This window comes from Pseudonaja textilis, chromosome 3 (assembly GCF_049901715.1).
Source record: "Pseudonaja textilis isolate UNSWEBS1 chromosome 3, rPseTex1.2, whole genome shotgun sequence".
NCBI classification, from domain to species: Eukaryota; Metazoa; Chordata; class Lepidosauria; order Squamata; family Elapidae; genus Pseudonaja; species Pseudonaja textilis.
In genome coordinates this window covers 34,948,912-34,968,943 of record NC_141992.1, presented here as the reverse complement: position 1 = coordinate 34,968,943, position 20,032 = coordinate 34,948,912, and the positions used below count along the sequence as shown (strand labels likewise).

Here is a 20,032-nt window from a genome sequence, read left to right as displayed (position 1 = left end):
GTTATTCACTTCTAGGAAGCTCACTGGAACAAATTAATAGAGTATAAAATTTTCCCTGACTGCAAGGTTAACTGCAATCATGAAGCATGCATTCAAAAAGTGAAGATGTATGTTATTACTTGACAAAGTGAGATGTCTACCGGTAATTAAGGTGGCAGATTTGAAGCAAATGGTCAATTAATTTAACATCTTAATCTTGCATTTCTGTAAAAGCATTTTTATCTTAAGATATCAAACTGTCCTTAGAACTGTTCATATCCAATTTAGTTTAGATTGTATTGTTGTAAAGAGGAAACTTGAAATGAAATCCTAAAACAATTCCTTGGCATCAAGGGCTACTAGATATGGGTAGCAAAATTCCACACGATCATTAGGTAGCAGCAAAGAGATACCAAAAGCTCCAAGATGTATTTAGTAATTTGTTTGTTTATTATTTATTTCTGCATATATGGCACTCCAGTTGATAACAGCTCTGCATTATTTACATTGTCAGTACTAAAATAAAATGCAATCAATTCCCACCATCCAAAACTAGAAAAATGTCATAACCCATGGTCAACTGGACCTAGCAAGGTACCCAAACTTTACTGCCAGTGAATCCAACAGGTTACTACTATACCTATGGCATACTTAACTAATTTCAAAGTGCCTAACCATCAGAGTGTCTTTACGCTGTATAGTACAATGTCACTCCCTATTAGCTGTCCTTGAGAACGATACAAGAAAATTCCCTATCCAGAGAGGCGCTGCCCCTGTGACCCTGAACTCATAGAAACAACAGAGCCTTTACTCCTCTGGTGCCTGTATTACGGAAACCCCTGTACTGGCCTCATCTCAATATTATTGCATAAATTCCAAGGGCATACAAGCCAATTCTATACCTCCCTGCTGCTTTCAGATACTAACCTGCTACACAACACACAATGTTGCCAGGTTTTCCACAGCAGTGCTTAAAACCCACCAGATGATCTGTAATAGATTTAGTTTGCCATATATTAACTGTATGCCCTCCTTCACCAATCTAATGTTTCATCCTCCTTTTGGGCTTTTGTTTTTATATATACAGTATATTTATTTTATAGTTTTCAACTTTTTATAATTAATATCATTTTTAAAAACTTTGAGGTATTACTTCATTATTTTAATTAACTGTACCCCATTCTCCTTATGCTGGTTTTTGACCATAGCAAATATTTGATTTGACAGTCAACTGGCACTGCCTGTACTCAGGACCATCACAGCTTATTTGCCCCAAAGATTGTCTAGAAAACTCAAGTTTTAAAAGATATCAGCAACCACAACAATGATGGGCCAACCCTATCTTCAGGGACATACTTCTCCAGAAGAGGAGAACCACCACAGAGAAGATCTCTGCTCTGGCTCCTTGATGGAGTTAAGTTCTGCAGAAGTCCTTTTGAATCTCACCAAGTTGGCAGAACCCACTGTTGTCTGTTATTCAGTTGGATTTTTGCTGATGTATTGAATTATTCTGGTATTGTATGTGTAAAGATTTATGGCAGCAAAAAAAAGTGCCATAATAATTAGTGACTACTGAAATAAGCTTGCAACTGGCACTAAGTTGCTGAACATATGAGGATATGAAATGCTTCTCTGATGTTGCTCATACAAACTCTTATTAGTTATTATACTTGTCCATATTAAACATAGATAGAGCCCATGTTTTACAATTATTGAAGACAAGGTTTTTTTCCCCATATTTCTCTTTGTTTTTTTCCTCTGGATTGTCTTATATAACTATTGAAGAGTTCAACATTTACTACAGTATATTGCAAATCACTACAGGGAAAACAAAACCACAGAGATTAATTTCCTCTTTATTGGAATGAAAGATATGTCACAGCTTTTGTTGGTATATTTCCCCTTTAAATATGTAAATATATATCAATTTAAGAACAGAATACCAAGTGGTACAATGAATATTGCTAGTAGAAGTAATAAATAATACTCTTGGTTGCCTTTGAGCTTTGCCTGCTCAGAGACAACGGACAATGAAAGGAATATTTACAGATCATCCTGTACAGTTTGAAGGCTGCAGCCCTAAACACTGCACTCCATAACTCCTAAATAGCAATGTCAGAATTTCCAATATTGTTTATATTCCTGTCCACTTTGCAATAAAAATATTGGTTCCAGATTTGCAGGAATGTGGTCCTGAATTTTTTAATCCTAAATGCATAAACAATGGGGTTCATGGCTGAGTTACAATGAGTCATACATATAGCAATACTGGTGATGATGTGCAAATGCTTTTCGTAATCTAGCTTGTAAACAAATAGGTTGATACAGTTGCAAATGTGCAGAGGAAGCCAGCACAGAGCAAAAAGGAATAGCACCAAGGCAAGAGACTTGGCAATTTGCAGTTCTTTCCCGTAATATTTTTCTGGGTATGCTGAATTGGATCCAAACTTTTTGCTGAGTTGTTTGCGAATGATCTTGAAGACTGCTATGTAGATGATGAGCATAAGGACCAGTGGAGGCAACACCCACCCGAAGAAATTGAAATACACCATATATTCCATGCAGATGACTTTGTCAAATTTGCAAGTGCCGTTGAAGGTGTTGTTTCCCTGTTTGTATGCGTTCCATCCAAATAGCGGAGTCATGCCCACAAGGAAGGAGATCAGCCAGCAGCATCCAATAGCAACCCCTGCACGTTTGGGGGTCACCACACTCTTATAACTGCAGAAAGAAAGAATAAGATTTTGGCATAACTACACTTTGGTCTCTGTTAATTTTCCTTCTTATTTCTAACCATCATTCATTTATTAAGGCAGAGATTCTCTCTATGCTTTGAAATTATTGCTTCTAGGTTTACTGCCATCAAGTTTGCTGATAAGCCCTCAACAGGCCTTCTATTTCTAGATTGTTCATACCTGGTTTCTGTTGCCTTACTTTCCCAGCCTTCCCACAATCTCTCACAAGATGGCTGTTTTGTTAATGAAATGTTCTTAAAACAATACAGAAATCTTTTATCGTTCCTCCCTCCCTCTTCCAGGGCACATTCTATCCTTCAAACACTACAGAAATCACCTAAAGAAATGGATTCAACAGGGCAAGACTTTAAGTTCTCCACCTGCCACCATGGGATAATTTTTTTCTCTAAACCCAAACTGAAACATACTTCCAAATAATAAATGAAAAGTTTAGGGATTTGAAATTGTGTTTGACGTTGTCAAAACAAGATGTTAGCCTAGAGCTTTTCTGCAGACTTTATTAGCAATTTTATGTAAACATTTTTTGCATTAACTAATGAACCAGCTACATTTATAAACAAACCACACCAGCATATATAATCAATGACTAAGGAAAATCCCAAGAAAATGCTTATTAAACATCTCCATGTAATTTTACAATTTAGTTTGCAACACAATAAAACAAAAAGATGTGAATACTTTTGATCTTTTTGTTAAAACCCACATTGTTCACTCATTTCCTTTTACATAAAAGCTAATCATTTACTTTCAAGAGCTGCCCATTTAATTCTAACATTACCCTTTTATGTGGAATCAGAATGAATTTATGTATGTATTTGGTAAATGTATATGACTGCTGGTCAGATATACATGACTAACAATTAAATACAAAATAAAAATAGGATAAAAAAGCCAAAATGAAAAACAAACCAAGAAAACGCTCTAACAATAGCATAGAATAGCTGTTGAGAATATCCAATGTCTCCCATTTAAGTCAACATGAAATGGGCTCACCCATAGTGCCAGGGCCACAGAGGAATGGCCCAGCCTGATTTGCCAAAAGCCAGCAGGATCAAGGCAAGTCTAATCTCTAAAGAAGGATATTGTGACAAAGAAGGCTCTCTTCCTGGGCCCCACCAGATAGAATTCTCAACCTTAGCAACTTTAAGAATATCAGGAATTCTGGGAGCTGAAGTTCACATATCTTAAAGTTATCAAGATTGAGAAGCACTGCTCTAGTGGATAGGAACCAGACAATACCACTCCTGTGTAATTTACTTATTTTCCGATATTTGAGTATCCCCCATATTTGAGATTAAAAACAAAACAAAAATAGAAGTCAGGGCTGCAGTTGGAAAGCAGCATCCCCAACAGCTGACTTAAGTTAAGTCTTTTATTTTAGAAGCACTAAAAGAACACTAAAGGAATGATGTTGTTCTATAACGTTATTCCTTTACTTTCAATTTTAGTTTAGAGAATTCCACAATGTATTAGCTGTCTGCAAAGTTTTCATAACTATAATGCTTTACCAACAATTCTAATTTTCCAGGTGTTGGAAAATATCAGGAAAGGGGGACACGGAAGACATTATATAGGGGAGTCTCTGTGGTTAAACTGGGAGAAGACTAAAAGACAATGTTATCTGAAAATTCCAGTCTGGCTATCGACTATTGAAGCATTTTCTTATCCTATAATATATAAAAAGGAACAAACAGTTAGATATGGTGAAATATTGAATGAAAAAGGTGAACTTAAATCTATGCAAAATTTAGAGGAACAAGGTATAAAGATGAATTGGTTTTTATATGCGCATATACATTCAAGGTATGACAAAGATTCTAAAACAGAAGGTTTCTATGATAAACTGACAGCTTTAGATAAGATTTTGACAGGTACTGATGAAAAGGTGATTAAAAAATTGTATGGATATTTATTGGAAATTAAACTAGAAGAAGAACAAGTTAAAAAAACCATGATTGCTTGGGGGAAAAATTTTGGATATGGGATTGATCTAGAGAAATGGCAAAAATTGTGGTCTCAAAATTATAAAATGACAATGTCAACAGCATATAAAGAAAATTTGTATACGATGTTTTACAGGTGGCATTTCCCCCAACAAGAATAGCAAAAATGTTCAAGAACAAATCTGAAAAATGTTGGAAAAGTCATCAGATACCTGGATCATATTACCATATGTGGTGGACTTGTGCGGATGCCAAAAAATATTGGACTAAAATCCACATGTGTTTAGAAAAAATGACAAAAAAGCATATAGACTTGAAACCAGAGATATTTTTATTGGGAATTTTACCTGAAATATATAGTAAAGAATTGAAATACCTGATTGTAAATGTATTAACAGCGGCTAGGATTGTATTTGCCAAAAACTGGAAAAATGAGAAAATACCATCACAGGAGGAAATTATTAAGAAATCTTGGAATGTGCTGACTGACATTTGAAATCAGAGAACAAGATGATAAACAATTTTATAAAATTTGGGATCTATTCTATCAATAGTTAGACAATAAAACATGGTAATGAAATATGTAGATCTTTAGAAAATAATAAATATATAAAGATGTATTTTTTCTTATTATATCTACAAAATGATTGTAGGATAGATTTGAAATGATAATATGAACTGTAATAAAATAAATTAAGTAAAATATGGATTATTTCATAAAACATGAATGAATAATAGTATAGTCAAATGATTGATTAACAATTATATTAATGTATTTAATATTTGATTGAAAATATGAGAATATATACAATGTAAGACTACGAAAAGGAAGCACAAAACAATTTGTAAACCAACCGACATACTGTATATATATATATATATATATATATATGGAAGATGGCTTGATGTTTTTATGTTTTGTTTGTCTATGTTTGTCTTAAAAAACAATAAAATTTATAATAATAAAAAATAAAAAAAAGAAAGGGAGACACTGTCCACTGTTCACCCTGAAAAATATTAGCCCATCAGGGGTAATCCATCTTTTGGCAGCCAGACCCTTAAATTTAAACAAATGGCAGAGTAGAGGGTAGAGAGAATTAAATAAGGATACAGAATGGACGGGGTCATGTCATGCATGCAAATGAAGCCAGAATTGGAAGGGGTCTATATTTGGAAAAGGAACAAAGTTTATTCTTTTAATTAGATTGATACTATCTTATTGCTTAGTTTCCTGCATCAAAATATAGGTGTAAGCAAGGCAATTCTGGGAAGTACAAGAACACTACATTTTATTCTGAAAATGTACCATCTATGATAAGAGAATCACTTTGGATAGTGAGACAGACAGCATACAAATTTAATAAATAAACAAGACTATTTTCAAGTAATGCTGAAGGTGGTGGAAACTCTACCTAATAACCCATAGATTTTGCCACTATTCTTGGTGCTAAGGTTTAATTCCATAAGCCCTATGGCACAATCACATGAGAGAAATTGATGTTCAACTTGTGTGATGGTACCCTTGAGGTTTATGGAAATGAAAGAATTTCAATTCCAGCCAAGCACTGAAGCAAACATGCAAGGTGAGCTGGAAGCTGATTGGAGTCAAGATTACTTAGACCAGTTCGCTGCCAACAGCAACCCCCTACAGCTCAGAGATCACTCTGTGCAGTGCAAAGATCAGGGTACCAGCATCACTGAGAAAGAGAAGAAGGCACAGTTGAAAGTTGCTGGCAGAGCAGCTAGCTCCAGATGGTTCAAGGAAGTAAGCCAAGTCACATATGAAAGGAAAGGAAAAAAGTCTTAAGAGCCTCGGTGCGCAGTGGTTAGAATGCAGTACTGCAGGCTACTTCTGCTGCAGCCAGCTGTCTGCAATTTGGCAGATCGAATCTCACCAGGCTCAAGGTTGACTCAGCCTTCCATCCTTCTGAGGTGGGTAAAATGAGGACACAAAATCGTTGGGAGCAATATGCTGACTCTGTAAACTGCTTAGAGAGGGCTGTAAAGCACTATAAAGTGGTACATAAGTCTAAGTGCTATTGCTATTAAAAAGAGCAAAATTATTTCCATACCTTGCAAACACTTTTCACATTGACCTCTGTGAAAATTCTTTAAATTAGACAGAAAAAATAAGATACGTCAGAACCAGTTACTGCTAAAAAAAATACAGTTCTTTACTCCTACACACCACCATCTGCTATAGTCCTGTTCATATTCTCAGAAAACTGAAATACCAGAATGCAATGTTGGCTAATCTAGCATAAACATCATTAGGTGACAAAGCAATTATTCTGTGGCTCTCTTGGATGTGGCTTCTCCGAGACAAATGCTCATTTAACCCAAAGAGAAGACGATGATCTCATCGGGGAACAGCCCAAGAGAACTCGACGTTCAGGCAGAACACAGCAATCAGCCAATGGTCTTCCCTCAATATAAAGTTGGGCTTTATAGAAGAACTATCACTCTAAAGCCTGAAATAAAGAAAACGGGGGTGGATTTTCCACCTTGCAAAGTGCCAGGCCTAAAGCAGCAAAAGCCAGAGGTTTCTTTTTCAGTTCTATCTATCTAGCTGCGGTGCTTCATTTCAGTGAGCTGCTCTCCATCATAGACGCCAATGCTGTGTCCTTCACTGAGATCTTTGATGTTACTCAGAAACCTCAACTTCCTCTCCTTTCTTTTCTTTTTCTTTATCTGTCAGATTTGTACAGTTGTCCATTTCACAAAAAAAAATAACTTGAGTAGCAAACAACAATTTGAAAAGTCTAATAAATATGTAAAAACATTCATTATTAAAAACCCATGAAAAGCACAAGAACAAGAGAAGGTAATGTTAGTCATAGAGTGAGAACCTCTACAAAGTCTGCCTGGTCCCCAGTGAGGAGTCTTGGGCCTGAAGACACAACCAAGTCTTGAGGGACATGCAAAACATTAACAGGGATGGAATTAACCTTACTTCTGGGGGAAGAGAGAAGGAATTTGACAGTTCCAGTAGCCAGAAGAAATTTATAACCATCATAATAATGCATAAACATTGTTTGAACAGAAGGATTCTAAAACAGGAAATAGAGAAGAATGGAGATGCTTGGCTACACTCAGGGGTGGGATTCTACCTGTTTGGCCCGGTTCTATAGAACCGGTAACTCCGAAGAGCAGCTGACACTGAACGGTTCACTTTGAAGATCTACTTTTCTTCGGTTGGGCCCACCCGCCTGCCCGGGCTCTAGGTGGTCCTTTATTCCCTGCTAAAGCAAACTTAGTTGCTTTGTGCAGCACCGTTAGGTGCTGTACGTCAGCAGGAGATGGTTATTGCTTGCAGCAGAAGTTGTTTTACAAGTACTGCACATGCAAGTGCAGCACATGTTTGGCGCACACTCACTAAACTGGTTGTTATGCCTGTAGGATCAGGGGTGGGATATGACAGGGTTAACTACCAGTTTGGGATTTATGAGCTTCCCTGCACGCTGGAGCCGCGTGCCTGTAAATCGTCATCAGCATGCTGCATGCAGTGAAGCAGCCTTTGAAACAGCCCTCTTTTCCTGCTTTTTAAACTGCAGCTGTGCCTCGTTCGGCAGCTGAAGTTGAAAAGTCAGGAAATAAAGATCAGGTAAGAGCCTGGGTGGGCAGGTGGGCAAAAACAGTTCTATGTCTGCTGCTCTTCAGAGCTACTGGTTCTATAGAGGTGGACAGAACCGGTAGAAACCCACACCTGGGTAGAATCCCACACCTGGCTACACCATAAGTCAACTGAACTAGGTAGGGTTGTTCAGTAATTAACCTGTTGAGAGAAACTAGGCTTGATGAGGACCGGCTGTGTTCAGATAGGGTCAGAGACTTCTAATGTTCAAGGAGCAGCTCAGCACAACAAAGCAGATTCAACAGATTGATTAGTGGGAAATCTGACTTGACTCCCAGTCTAACAAACTGCTTGCGAGAAGATATCTTTTCCATTTGACTTTGTTTGTCTCTGGGCCTTTCCTTTTATTACTCATTTGGATGGTGTTTCTTGGAGAGTTTGCTCTTGATATTCTAGTCTTGGCCTGAATTTATGACGGTGGAATTAGTTTGACAGATTTAGTGCAGTAATAACCCAGAAAAAGCTGCCATTCATGAGGCCAGGACATCAATATTTTTATTGTGCTCTTTTGCATATTCCCCCAACTTATTTCTCTACCCCCACCCCAATTATCAGTTCATGGCACTTCCTATCTGTTCCCAACCCCACATGAAACAACTTGAAACTGACCCACAATCAAAAGCATCAAGGTGAGGGTTGGAGTAAAGATGTTACGTGAATCACTGCAGTAACTAAATTAGTAGCAAGGTTGTTAAATGAATCTGGTTTCCCAATTGACTTTGCTTGCCAGAAGGTCACAAAGGGGTGGGCTCATGTGACCCCAGGACACTGCAACCGTCATAATCATGAACCAGTTGCCAAACATCTGAATTCTGATCATGTGACCATGGGGATGCTACAATGGTCACAAGTGCAAAAAAGGTCATGTCACTTTTTCAATGCTGTTGTAACAGGGGTGTCAAACTCATGGTCCTCAGGCCAGATGCATCACATGCTGGGCCCACCCCCACCCAGTTTAGAGAAGGGGGGAAAGTCCTAATACATCACGTGATGATGCCATGACAATGCAAGTTTGAATGGTCACTATACAAACGGTTGTAAGTCAAGAACTATCTGTACTTATCTGAAGAGACTGCATGAAAAGAGCTACAATACAATGTGTAGCCTTGAAATTTATTTTAAAGTAGAAACAGGGAGAGAAAGCTACATATCTCTGAAAAAACAATTGCAGTGAAAAACAGAATAGTCACACATAATGTTAGTCAACCTGAAAGTAACAAAAAAAAAAAAAAACCAAGCTAACAGAATTATAATCATTGTGCCTGGGAAAATTTTTACTGGCCATGGGACACCCAAGGAATTTGTCTTGGCACAAATGCTCTCAGTGTACATAAAAGAAAAGATACATTCATCAAGAATCATAAGGTACAACACCTAATAATAGTCATAGGGTACAATAAGCAATCAAATCATACTAGGAAACAGTCAATATAAATCGTAAGGATACAAGCAACAAAGTTACAGTCATACAGTCACAAGTGGGAGGGGATGGGTGATAAGGAGTGATGAGAAGATTAATAGTAATAGAAGTTGTTCCGGTGTGCAGGGCCCTATAGCATCATCTTGAGGGTAGGAGTTGAAACAGTTTATGTCCGGGATGTGAGGGGTCTGTAAATATTTTCACAGTTCTCTAAGGAAGGTGGTTTACGGTTTCAATGAAATCCTGACTCAATCTTTAATAGCAAGCCTTAGTGCAGATAATGGAAGAATCTTAGGACTTCAGATTTTTCAAGCCCAGATGCTACTTTTCCTAGTTTAGGTGGGGAAGATGTTGGGTCTCAAACACCTAACAGAGCACCCATTTGGTGTTTCTCACAGCCAATCCCCAGATGTTTTTTAATGATATGATATTCCAGTACTTTTCTGTCCTGCTGATTCTGTGCTATTATAATATCACTTTATGAGTAATTAGGGTAACTATTCTAAAAAACAGAAGAAGCATAAGTACTCTCGCCTTAAGGAGTACTTCCTGGATCTGGATAACTATCATCCACTGACTAACCAATAACTTTTTCCTTAGCCAAGAATTAGAAACAGCGCTCCTGCTCACCTTTAAGAAGGCTGAATATCTATAGATGCATTCCAGTCTCACTAGAAACGTGGGTACTGTACCAAAATAATCTTGTTTGCCCTGACTGTGGTCAGAGAGAAATGGGAAAGAGGTATCATGTTGAACATCTTAGATCCCGTAGCAAGATTTTGCTAATGTTGACCATAATGTTTTGGTGCAGCAGGAAATGAAAACATTGTATTACAATTACTATAATTTGTTCCTGTCAGCTGCTTATTAAAGACTCACATTCTGATCTTCTATTCCATTTGAATTGGGAGATGTTGCACAAGTGTTGAATAGTTGCTTTGAAGTGAAGACAGCCTGAATCAAAAGAAGTACACTAAACTAAAAATGAAAGTTAGCAAGGGAGAGGTAAATGGTTATATTTGGACCTGGGAGCTAGAAAAATGACCTACTTCACTTCCTGTGAAGACAAAGATTATCACTTGAAGTTTCAGCAGAGCCGGTTAATGTTTTTCCCCATGATCAATCAGGGAGCGCCAAAATTGGCTTCTTGCTGAGAACATGCTATATGTTGCTGGGCTTGCACAAAGTCAAACATTTTCAGAAACATGGGCACTGCTTGACTAACTTCCCTTGAAACACCACAGTTAATTGCAAGGGGAGAAGGCCAAGAAATCATGAGATGGGGCTTATCAGGAGCTCATGCTAGCATGAAACCAGCCCAATGCTAAGCCCCTTTTTTCATGTGCTTACCTTCTGGAATGATCTGCCCATCCAATCCCTTGATAGACAGACAATGAAAGCCAGGCTCTTGCCTTGAGCATTTCGGTCAGGATGATTACAGCTGCCATCTGGGAGACTGCAATAAGTTTAGTTTCTAAACACTGAATAATTGCTTGTATTGATTTTCTGTTATTGTTTATTTTGCTTTCGATACTTTTATTGACGGGTTTATTGTATGCCAACCAATACCGCATTGTTTGAGTGGGCACTAAATCCATAGCTACAGATTTCAAGACTGAAGAAAATCAGCTCTGCTGCTTCACAGAGCAGCATGGAGATCTGGGGCACACTACTGCTGTCAACCTGCAGTCAAAATCCCATGGAAATATAAAAAGAGGGAAATGCAGAAACATCAGAGAAGGGGGCAAAATCAGGACAGCTGTTGCAGTTGTGACAGCTGCAGCTGAGTTATTTTCAAGAACCAGACCTAGATATTTAATTGATTTATCTCTAGTACTCTATATATTGCAGCCATCAGGGTATGTGTAATATGGGGGTACAAGATGATACATTTAATTCTGTTGATAATCTAATCTGGTATTATCTGCTTTAGTTTGTGGTGGATAGATTTTTTTTTAAAGTCATTTTAAGTCTTGCCAATTAACATTTTCCAACTTGATGCCTTCCAATACTGTACATTGAATAATATTGTTTATTGGCCCGGAGTCAGCCAACATAGCCATCAGCTGTTTCCCCCCTCCCCCTCAATCTGCATTAAAGATTTCTGGAAGTTCCAGGAAGATCAACTGTGAATTGATTAATCACATTGTAGGAAGATCAACTGTGAGTTGATTAATCAAGATTAAACATGCCAAGTGAGAAAAGGTGCTAAATCTTTTCCTCCTTAGTGTGATCCGACTGAAAATTTCCCCCAAGACAGTATTAACAGCAACAACCTCAGTTCCAATTGTATTAATTCAATCTTCTTTTTGGAGTAAACAACAGCTTCAGGTAGAAAGCAGCATGCATGGGTGGAATAATACCTCCCTCTCATCCTCAGATGCACAATCCCAATTAGAGCAATTTCTTTATTCAAAACTTTGAACAAATTTCAGAGGATCAAGGGTTACAACAGGCTTCCTTCGATCAATTGGAGGGCTTCATGTGACATTAACAGTAGAGGGAGCAGCTCACAAGGAAGAACAGAACTTATTTTTTTTCATGCAATTTGTAACTTTTGCAATGTAAATGGATGGGTATCAGACTGGAAGACATCTGAAAGGAAAACTCCAATTTTCCTCCATACGAAGAAACTCCAATTTTTATCCATCCCCACCATACACACACACACACTCAAGATCACATTAACAAAACTGAGTAGCAAAATGATTTTGGAGTGGGGATAGTTTAAAAGTGAAAATAGGACCAGTTTGTCTCTCAGAGGGTCCTATTTTCCTGTTTGCCGCCTGGAGCAACACAATATTTCCTATTAATAATTGCATAGTACTGCAAACTACTTCTGCTGACTGCCAGCTGCCTGCAATTTGGCAGATCGAATCTCACCAGGCTCAAGGTTGACTCATCCTTCCATCCTTCCGATGCGGATAAAATGAGGACCCAGATTGCTGGGGGAAATATGCTGACTCTGTAAACCACTTAGAGAGGGCTGTAAAGCACTATAAAGTGGTATATAAGTCTAAGTGCTATTGCTATATTCTGCTATCAAATTTTGAAAACATGATCTTAAGGCATTAGGAGACTGCAAACGGAATGCTAGGGTAGCCAGATGCAGCTATCCACCTGCATTAAGGGAATCACATGTATATATAAACATATGCCTAGTATTTTTGTTTCACAACTCCTTGAGGAAAATATGGCTAAGAAATGTCAGATTACCCCATCAACGTCTTAGTTTGTTCTGAATTAGTTGCTACAATAACCTTGTGGAGTTCCTGTGTACCATTCATAAGCAGCAGACAGAAGGAACATGGCATGCCATTAAAGCAGCTCGAGGGAACAAGCTTGGTTCACCTTTTGTGACAGTGAAAGTTCACCATTACTCCAGGATAAGCCCAGAGCCATTTATTTTAATAACATTCTGCTTCCATCACTCTCTCATGCTCTCTGCACCTATTGGCTCCACAAGTCATTGGAGTTTTAAAATATTCTTTATTGCATGCTTATGGGATTAAAACTGAATCATTACTAGCGAGAAAGGCTAATCTAATAAGAAAAATAATGGTTCTTATGAAAAGAACCTTCTCTAAATCTAGTTAGACATGAGGTTATATTGAAAAGGGCATATAAAATGACAGCTATAAACCCAGCGTTAGGTATCCATTTTGGTTAGATGTTGAAGCTGATGCCTGGCAACGAATGACTCAAATTAAGACCTGACAGAAGAGCAGAAAAACAGAATTAAATTGGAAGAGCCATAGCAGACATCACTGCTTGAGCTAGCAGCTACTCAGGAATGAAACAAAACTATCTTTCCACCTTATGACCATGTTTATAATTGGCAGTCAAGGGTTCACCTTATTAACCCTCCATAGCAGGTTCACGCTCAAGTATCACCTTTGGGCTAAGATCCAGTTTAGTATCAAGGTGTCTGAATTCATGGGACAACCAGAAGTGGATCATTTAAAATTCAGAAAGAAGGGTAAAAGAAATTGGTAGAAAAGAAAGTAGTTGTCTCATTCATGGCCAAATAAGGATGCAGTGGGAATCCAACCCAGTGCCGTGTTAGGATTTAGTGGGCAGAAACTGCCTCAGATTGAACTTTAGTAAAATGAAATAGCTGTTTAATCAGAAGCCCATCAATTACAGGACTGTATCAGATTTGACGGTTATGTCCCCCAGAAGGAGTTGGCCTACCACATGGACATTCTCATGGATTCACAGCTCTTTCTGAGAGAAATGTAAGTTGTGTCCAGAAGGGTTCAACTTCAGTTGGTATATAAGTTGTAGCCTTTCCTGGAACATTTTAAAAGTGAAAATGTGAACAATGGTCATAAGCAGAGGTGGTATTCTGACCAGCTCTGGAGAACCAGTAGCAGAAATTTTGAGTAGTTCAGAGAACTGGCAAATACCACCTCTGACTGGCCCTGCCATCATCTATTCTCTGCCTCCCACTGAGTCCCAGGTGATCGGCTGGGTCTTCTTTTGTTGACCTGCACAGGAGAACAGAGCTGGAAAGCAGGTTAGTGGGGTGGGGAGGGAATGAGGATTTTATAGTATCCTTCCCCTGCCACGCCCACCAAGTCACACCCACAGACCCGCTAGTAAAAAAAATTGAAACCCACCACTGGTCATAAGTCACTTTTTCCTGTGCTGTTGGTCAAATGGTCACTAAATGAATAGTTGTAAGTAGAGAACTAATTGTGTTCATATTGTGTTCTGTACTTACATATATATTTTTAGTTGTAAACCATGTTGTAACATTCTGAAAAATTCCAACTTTGTACATACTGTACATGTTTTACATTCTTCTTTGCATTTTACAGATTTCAAATCCATATACTGTTTAGATAAAATGTGCCTACCTGTTGGATTTCAAAGACATGTTCCTACAATTACTTTAGAAACATGCATATCTGGTTCACCACTGCCTTTTTCCACATCATTTTTCATCTTTCCAATCTAGCTTACAACTCTGGGATTCCCTGTACTCCACTCATCCTGGCCCTGCTTAGCTTTTGCACCATAGCAGAGGTAGTGAAGGACTGCTAAGGACTGCTCTGGTCAGAGGTGGATTTCTACTGGTTCTGTCCACCTCTGTAGAACCGGTAGCTCTGAAGAGCAGCAGACATAGAACTGGTTCTATGTCTGGTGATATTTTTGCCCGCGCACCCACCTGGGCTCTTACCTGATCTTTATTTCCTGATTTTTCAACTTCAGCTGCCAAACAAGGCACAGCTGCAGTTAGAAAAGCAAGAAAAGAGGGCTGTTTCAAAGGCTGCTTCTCTGCAGGCAGCTGCTGATGACGATTTACAGGCGCACAGCTCACAGCCTGCAGGGAAGCTCGTAAATCCCAAACCGGTAGTTAACCCTGTCGTATCACACCCCAGCTGTGCTGCACTATATCAATAAAAGGTATTGGCATCACTATTATGGTGCCAACTCTTAATCTCTTTTGGCTGAGAATAGGTGCACTCAGATAATGAGTGACATTTCTCCCTCAGAAATGGGCGGGATCAGCCTAAAAGTAGACTTGCCTTAAGGTAAGTGAAACATGTAATTAAAAATCAAATTAATTAAAACTTAAAGTAATTAATATTTTAACTCAGTACACACGAGTTAAAAACAGCCAACTTCTCCTTCCAGCAGATAATGAATGTACGGCTTGGTTACAAGTTCTTAAGAGGCCCTGGGGGCAGCTTCTTAGGCTTTTAATGCTATTTGTGCATTTTTCCTATCATAGTAGCTCCATGGATTAATCTCTAAAGAGGGCAGTTAAAAATAGAACAAGTAGTACAAATTATTACAAGAGGATGGTTCCCGCCTCCTGATTCCAAATAAACGGCTCCAAACATCTTGAAATAACAGCTATGACACCAGAACCACTAGTGTCTGTCTCTTGGCTTTAAGGAAGTATTTCATCTGCAAAGGATCTATAGGTATAATTGCTAATTTGTTTATTAATTATTTATTAAATTTATATCCTAGCCATCTCACTATCCAAATGACTCTGGGAAGCTTACAGTGGCATAAAAGCATAAATATAAAAGCATTAAAATTAACAGTGAATAAATAAAGGTTAAAAACCAAGAGCCCGGACAGTAATGGGGTTGGACTTTTGTTTCTCACCCAACTAACCACCTCCAGTTTACTGTGCCTGCATTGTTACAGATAATACTTGACTTATGAACACAAGGTGAAACAAGGTGGTTGTTAAGTGAGTTACACCCAGTTTTATGACCTTTTTTTGCCGTGGTTGTCAAGTAAATCACCGCAGTTGCTAAATAAATCATGTGTCCATTAAGTAAGTACAGCTTCTCCCATTGACTTTGCTTGTTGGAAGCCGTTTCCCAGATGGAAATGAGAAGAGCAGTGAGGGCATTGGCTTCCTTTTGCTAAAAAAGAACAACTTGTAATAACCTATCAAAAAACTAAAGTTTTGTGTTTTCATGACACAACAGTAGGCTACATACCTGGCAAATTAACGGGAGACCAATAGATACATATTTGTATCTTGAGGTGCAGTTCCATACTTCCTTATCTTAGATTGCGAATTTCTCTTATTGGGCAAGTGGGGCCCAACAGAGTTCCCCAACTTCCTAGACATTCTTCTATTCAAAGGGGAGGCATTTCATTCCTGCAGTTTGCAAGGTTCTTCTTGCTAAGGTCATTTCTCAGCTTCTTTGTGGTATTCCAATTTGTATTTTTACAAAGTTTAACCTCCTGGAAGTGATACAACTTGAATTTATAAGAGCAATTCTAAGTTTGAAGATGCATTAAGAATGCTGTTTTATGGTTAAAGACAGATTTGTTTTCCGTGAATGGCAGAGCCCAGTTCTATCTCCTTAATTCTTGGATGAAATTTGTTTTTTCTTCTGTAGGCCTGCCTACATTGGTTCTCAAAGGCTGTTTTAAAACATCCCGACTAACAAAAGCTAAAATCCCAACTGTTAAGTTTGAGCAATGAGAGGCTGAACCAGAGCATGAGTGCAACAGTACTTTATTTTACAAATAAAGGGCTGACCGTGCTTGCCAAGCCTGGAACTGGCTCACAGCAATCAGCAGCAGTTGGACCCCGCAGCCTGCTTTTATAGCTGGCTGCTGGGGAGAACCAACCAATGGGGAATGGGGGAATAACGCCCACACAAAGTGAGTGGACCTGAGTGAGAACTCCTTGAGTCCTCAGGACATAACACCCCTTCCCCCCAGATGCGAACACGCATAGTCCTTGAGGTAGATGGGGGGTTTGTGTTGGCGCCCGGAGCGGCGCAACTCGGGAACATTGTCTGACTGTTCGGTATCAGTCTGTGACGGTTGAGCTGGCATAGTGTCGCCAACACTCTCTCTGGACTGGGCATCCTCGGAAACCACCGGGTTGGTTTCTGGGGTCAAACTCTCGAGGGTTGGATCCGGTTGGTCAACTCCCTGGGCACTGTCGTCCGAGTTTGGGCTGACCGGAACGACCGCTGGCGCAGACTGGTCACTGGGTGCGGTGTGGCTGGGTGGCGGATGAGACGGTTCCCCTTCGACTGGAGACTCTGGATTCTTGTTTGCGAGGTTGCTGAGGCACCTTCTGAGTTGGTCTATGTGTCTCCTCCAGACGCGACCATCCTCCAGCCTTACTCTATACGATCTCGGCCCGGTGAGGCGATGACCTCGCCCGGAATCCAAAGTGGGTCCCCAGCGAAATTCCTTGCGAATATCGGCTCCTGTAACACAAAATGTCTAACCCCGAAGTGGAAGCGAGGGAGAGTCAGGGCAGTATTGTGGGTGCAGTCTATCTAATACAGTCCTCAGGCGCCGGCCCATCAGAAGTTCCGCAGGTGACTTATTGGTGACTGTACAGGGGTTGAGTGCTGGCTCATCAGGAACCGTGAGAGTTTGTGGTGCCAGTCATCTCTGCCAAACCTAGCGAGGGCCTCTTTGGTGGTCCTGACGGCCCTTTCAGCCAACCCATTACTCGCAGGGTGAAATGGGGCTGTGAAAATGTGGCGAATGCCTAGGTTGGCTGCAAAACGGCTGAATTCTACTGATGCGAACTGTGGGCCATTATCGGAGACCAAGGAGTCGGGTAGTCCATGTGTAATGAACAGGCGCGTTAACACGTTGGTGATTGCTAGTGTGGTGGTCGTGGATAGCTGCGCCACATCTATCCACTTGGAATAAGCGTCCACGACCACTAGGAACATCTTTCCATGCACGGGCCGGCCAGATCGATATGGATTCTAGACCAAGGGTGCTGGCGCTCTCCCATCTGGTAGGGGTGGCGATGGGGGAGCAGGACGGGATTCCTGGCAAATGCTGCAGGAACTTACCCAATTGACAATGTCCTCGTCTAGACCCGGCCACCACACGTAGCTGCGTGCCAACGCCTTCATTCTCACAATGCCGGGTGTCCCTGGTGCAACGCTTCCAGGACTCGGGTGCACGCAGCGAGGTCGGAATGACCACTCGAGTGCCCCACAGAAGACAACCCTGCAAACTGGACAGCTCCTGCATGCGAGTCTTAAAGGGTGCGAATTTGTTATCAACATTGCCTCCCGGCCACCCCTCCTCACCCAGTCGAGCACCTGGGCGGCGTTTGGTCTTCCTTGGTTTTGGCGGCGATGTCAAAGGCGGTGATGGGCAGGTCCAACTGGGTGATTTCAAAAATGGCATTGACAGGAGCTGGGTCTTCAGCCGGAGTGGGTAAGGGGCAGCGACTGAGCGCGTCAGCGTGGGATAGGGTTTTGCCGGGCGGTGGATAAGTTTGTATGAGTAGGCCGCTAGGAAAAGTGTCCATCTTGTCATCCGAGGGGAGAGGACTTGAGGTGTCTGTTTGTCGCCGCAGTAGGCCCAGGAGGGGCTTATGGTCGGTGACCAGTTCAAGAAGTGGCCAAAAGGAATTCGTGAAACTTTTCACGGCTGCAACAGCTGCTAGGGCTTCCTTGTCTATTTGGCTGTAATTTCGCTCCGTGGCCGAGAGCGTCCTGGAGAAAAAGCGATGGGGCCTCGGCGCCATTGGCGAGTCGGTGACTAAGGACCGCCCCAATTCCAAAAGGGGATGCGTCTGCTGCCAGTACTAAAGGAAGGTTGGGGTCGGTGTATGAGCACTGCCTCTGGCGTAAGTAGTGATTTGACGGCGTTAAACGCCTGGTCTTCTTTGTGCCCCCAGTGCCACGGTGACTTTTTGTCTAGTAATCGGTGTAGGGGTTCGGCTACTGAGGCTTTATGGGGCAAAAAGGATGCATAAAAGTTTAGGAGCCCCAAGAAAGCTTGTAGCTCCGTTTTGGAGGTCGGTGTGGGAGCTTGTGGATCGCCCTGACCTTGGACTCCAGGGGTGAATGCCAGAGGCGTCAATTTTATAACCCAGAAAGTCCACCTGTCTAGTGGCAATGGCGCATTTTCTTTTTTTAACTTGAGGCCATGCTGTCTGAACCTCTCTAACACTGCTCGCACTCTCTGGAAGAGTTGGGGTCTGTCCCTGGCCGAGACCAAGATGTCGTCAGTAGGGTACTACACCAGGGAGGCCCTGTAAAATCCGCTCCATGAGGGATTGAAAAATACCCGGGCAACACTTACGCCAAATTGGAGACGCTTGCATCGGAAGGCACCCCTGTGAGTGACGATGGTCTGAAGTTCCGCTGTTTGGTTATCAACAGGGAACTGTTGATATGCTTGAGACATGTCCAATTTAGCAAAAATACTGCCCGGTTCGAATGTGTGCAATAAGTGCTGAATGACGGGCACGGGGTAGGCGCTAACTTGTAAATATTTATTGATTGTTGTCTTGTAGTCCGAGCAGATTCTCAGGCTACCATCTTTTTGAGGGTGTGACAATGGGCGTCTCCCACTTGGCGAAATCTGTTGGCTCAATGACCCCTTGTTTTAGTAGTTTATCCAATTCAGCGTCTAGTTTTGGTCGAATAGCAAATGGAACTCTACGTGGTTTTAATCTGATTGGGACTGCCTGGGGGTCAACGGTGAACGAGATGGGGGTTCCATTATAACACCCCAGCTCCTCGCTGAACACATCTGCGTAGTCAGCGAATAAGGAGTCAGTGTCTGAGGTTGAGACAGCATGGACTCCTGTTAACCCTAGGCCGAGGTGGGGAAACCAATCGAGCCCCAATAAGGTGGGTAGATTGCCGTTAACTACCACTAGAGGTAGGTGGCCTTTAAAAGCTCTAAAACTGACAAAGAACTTGCCTCTGCCGATCACAGGAATGGCCTTCCCCTGGTAGTCCTTCAGACCGAACTGGCATCTCTGAAGCCGGGTAGTAGATAGGCTGGGGTGGAGTCTCTTGAGGGTGTTCCACGAGAT

At 40.9% G+C, this 20,032-nt stretch overlaps 1 protein-coding gene across 1 annotated transcript in view; it reads right to left on the bottom strand.

Annotated features, from left to right (window-relative positions):
• Positions 1–406: 406 nt before the first annotated feature.
• ADORA1 (adenosine A1 receptor) overlaps positions 407–20,032 on the bottom strand; it is a 57,632-nt gene continuing 38,006 nt past the window's right edge. Inside the window, exon 3 of the mRNA XM_026697328.2 lies at positions 407–2,700. Within this exon, the coding sequence (XP_026553113.2) occupies positions 2,082–2,700 (619 nt within the window). The 3' untranslated portion in view covers positions 407–2,081. The remainder of the gene's footprint in view (positions 2,701–20,032) is intronic.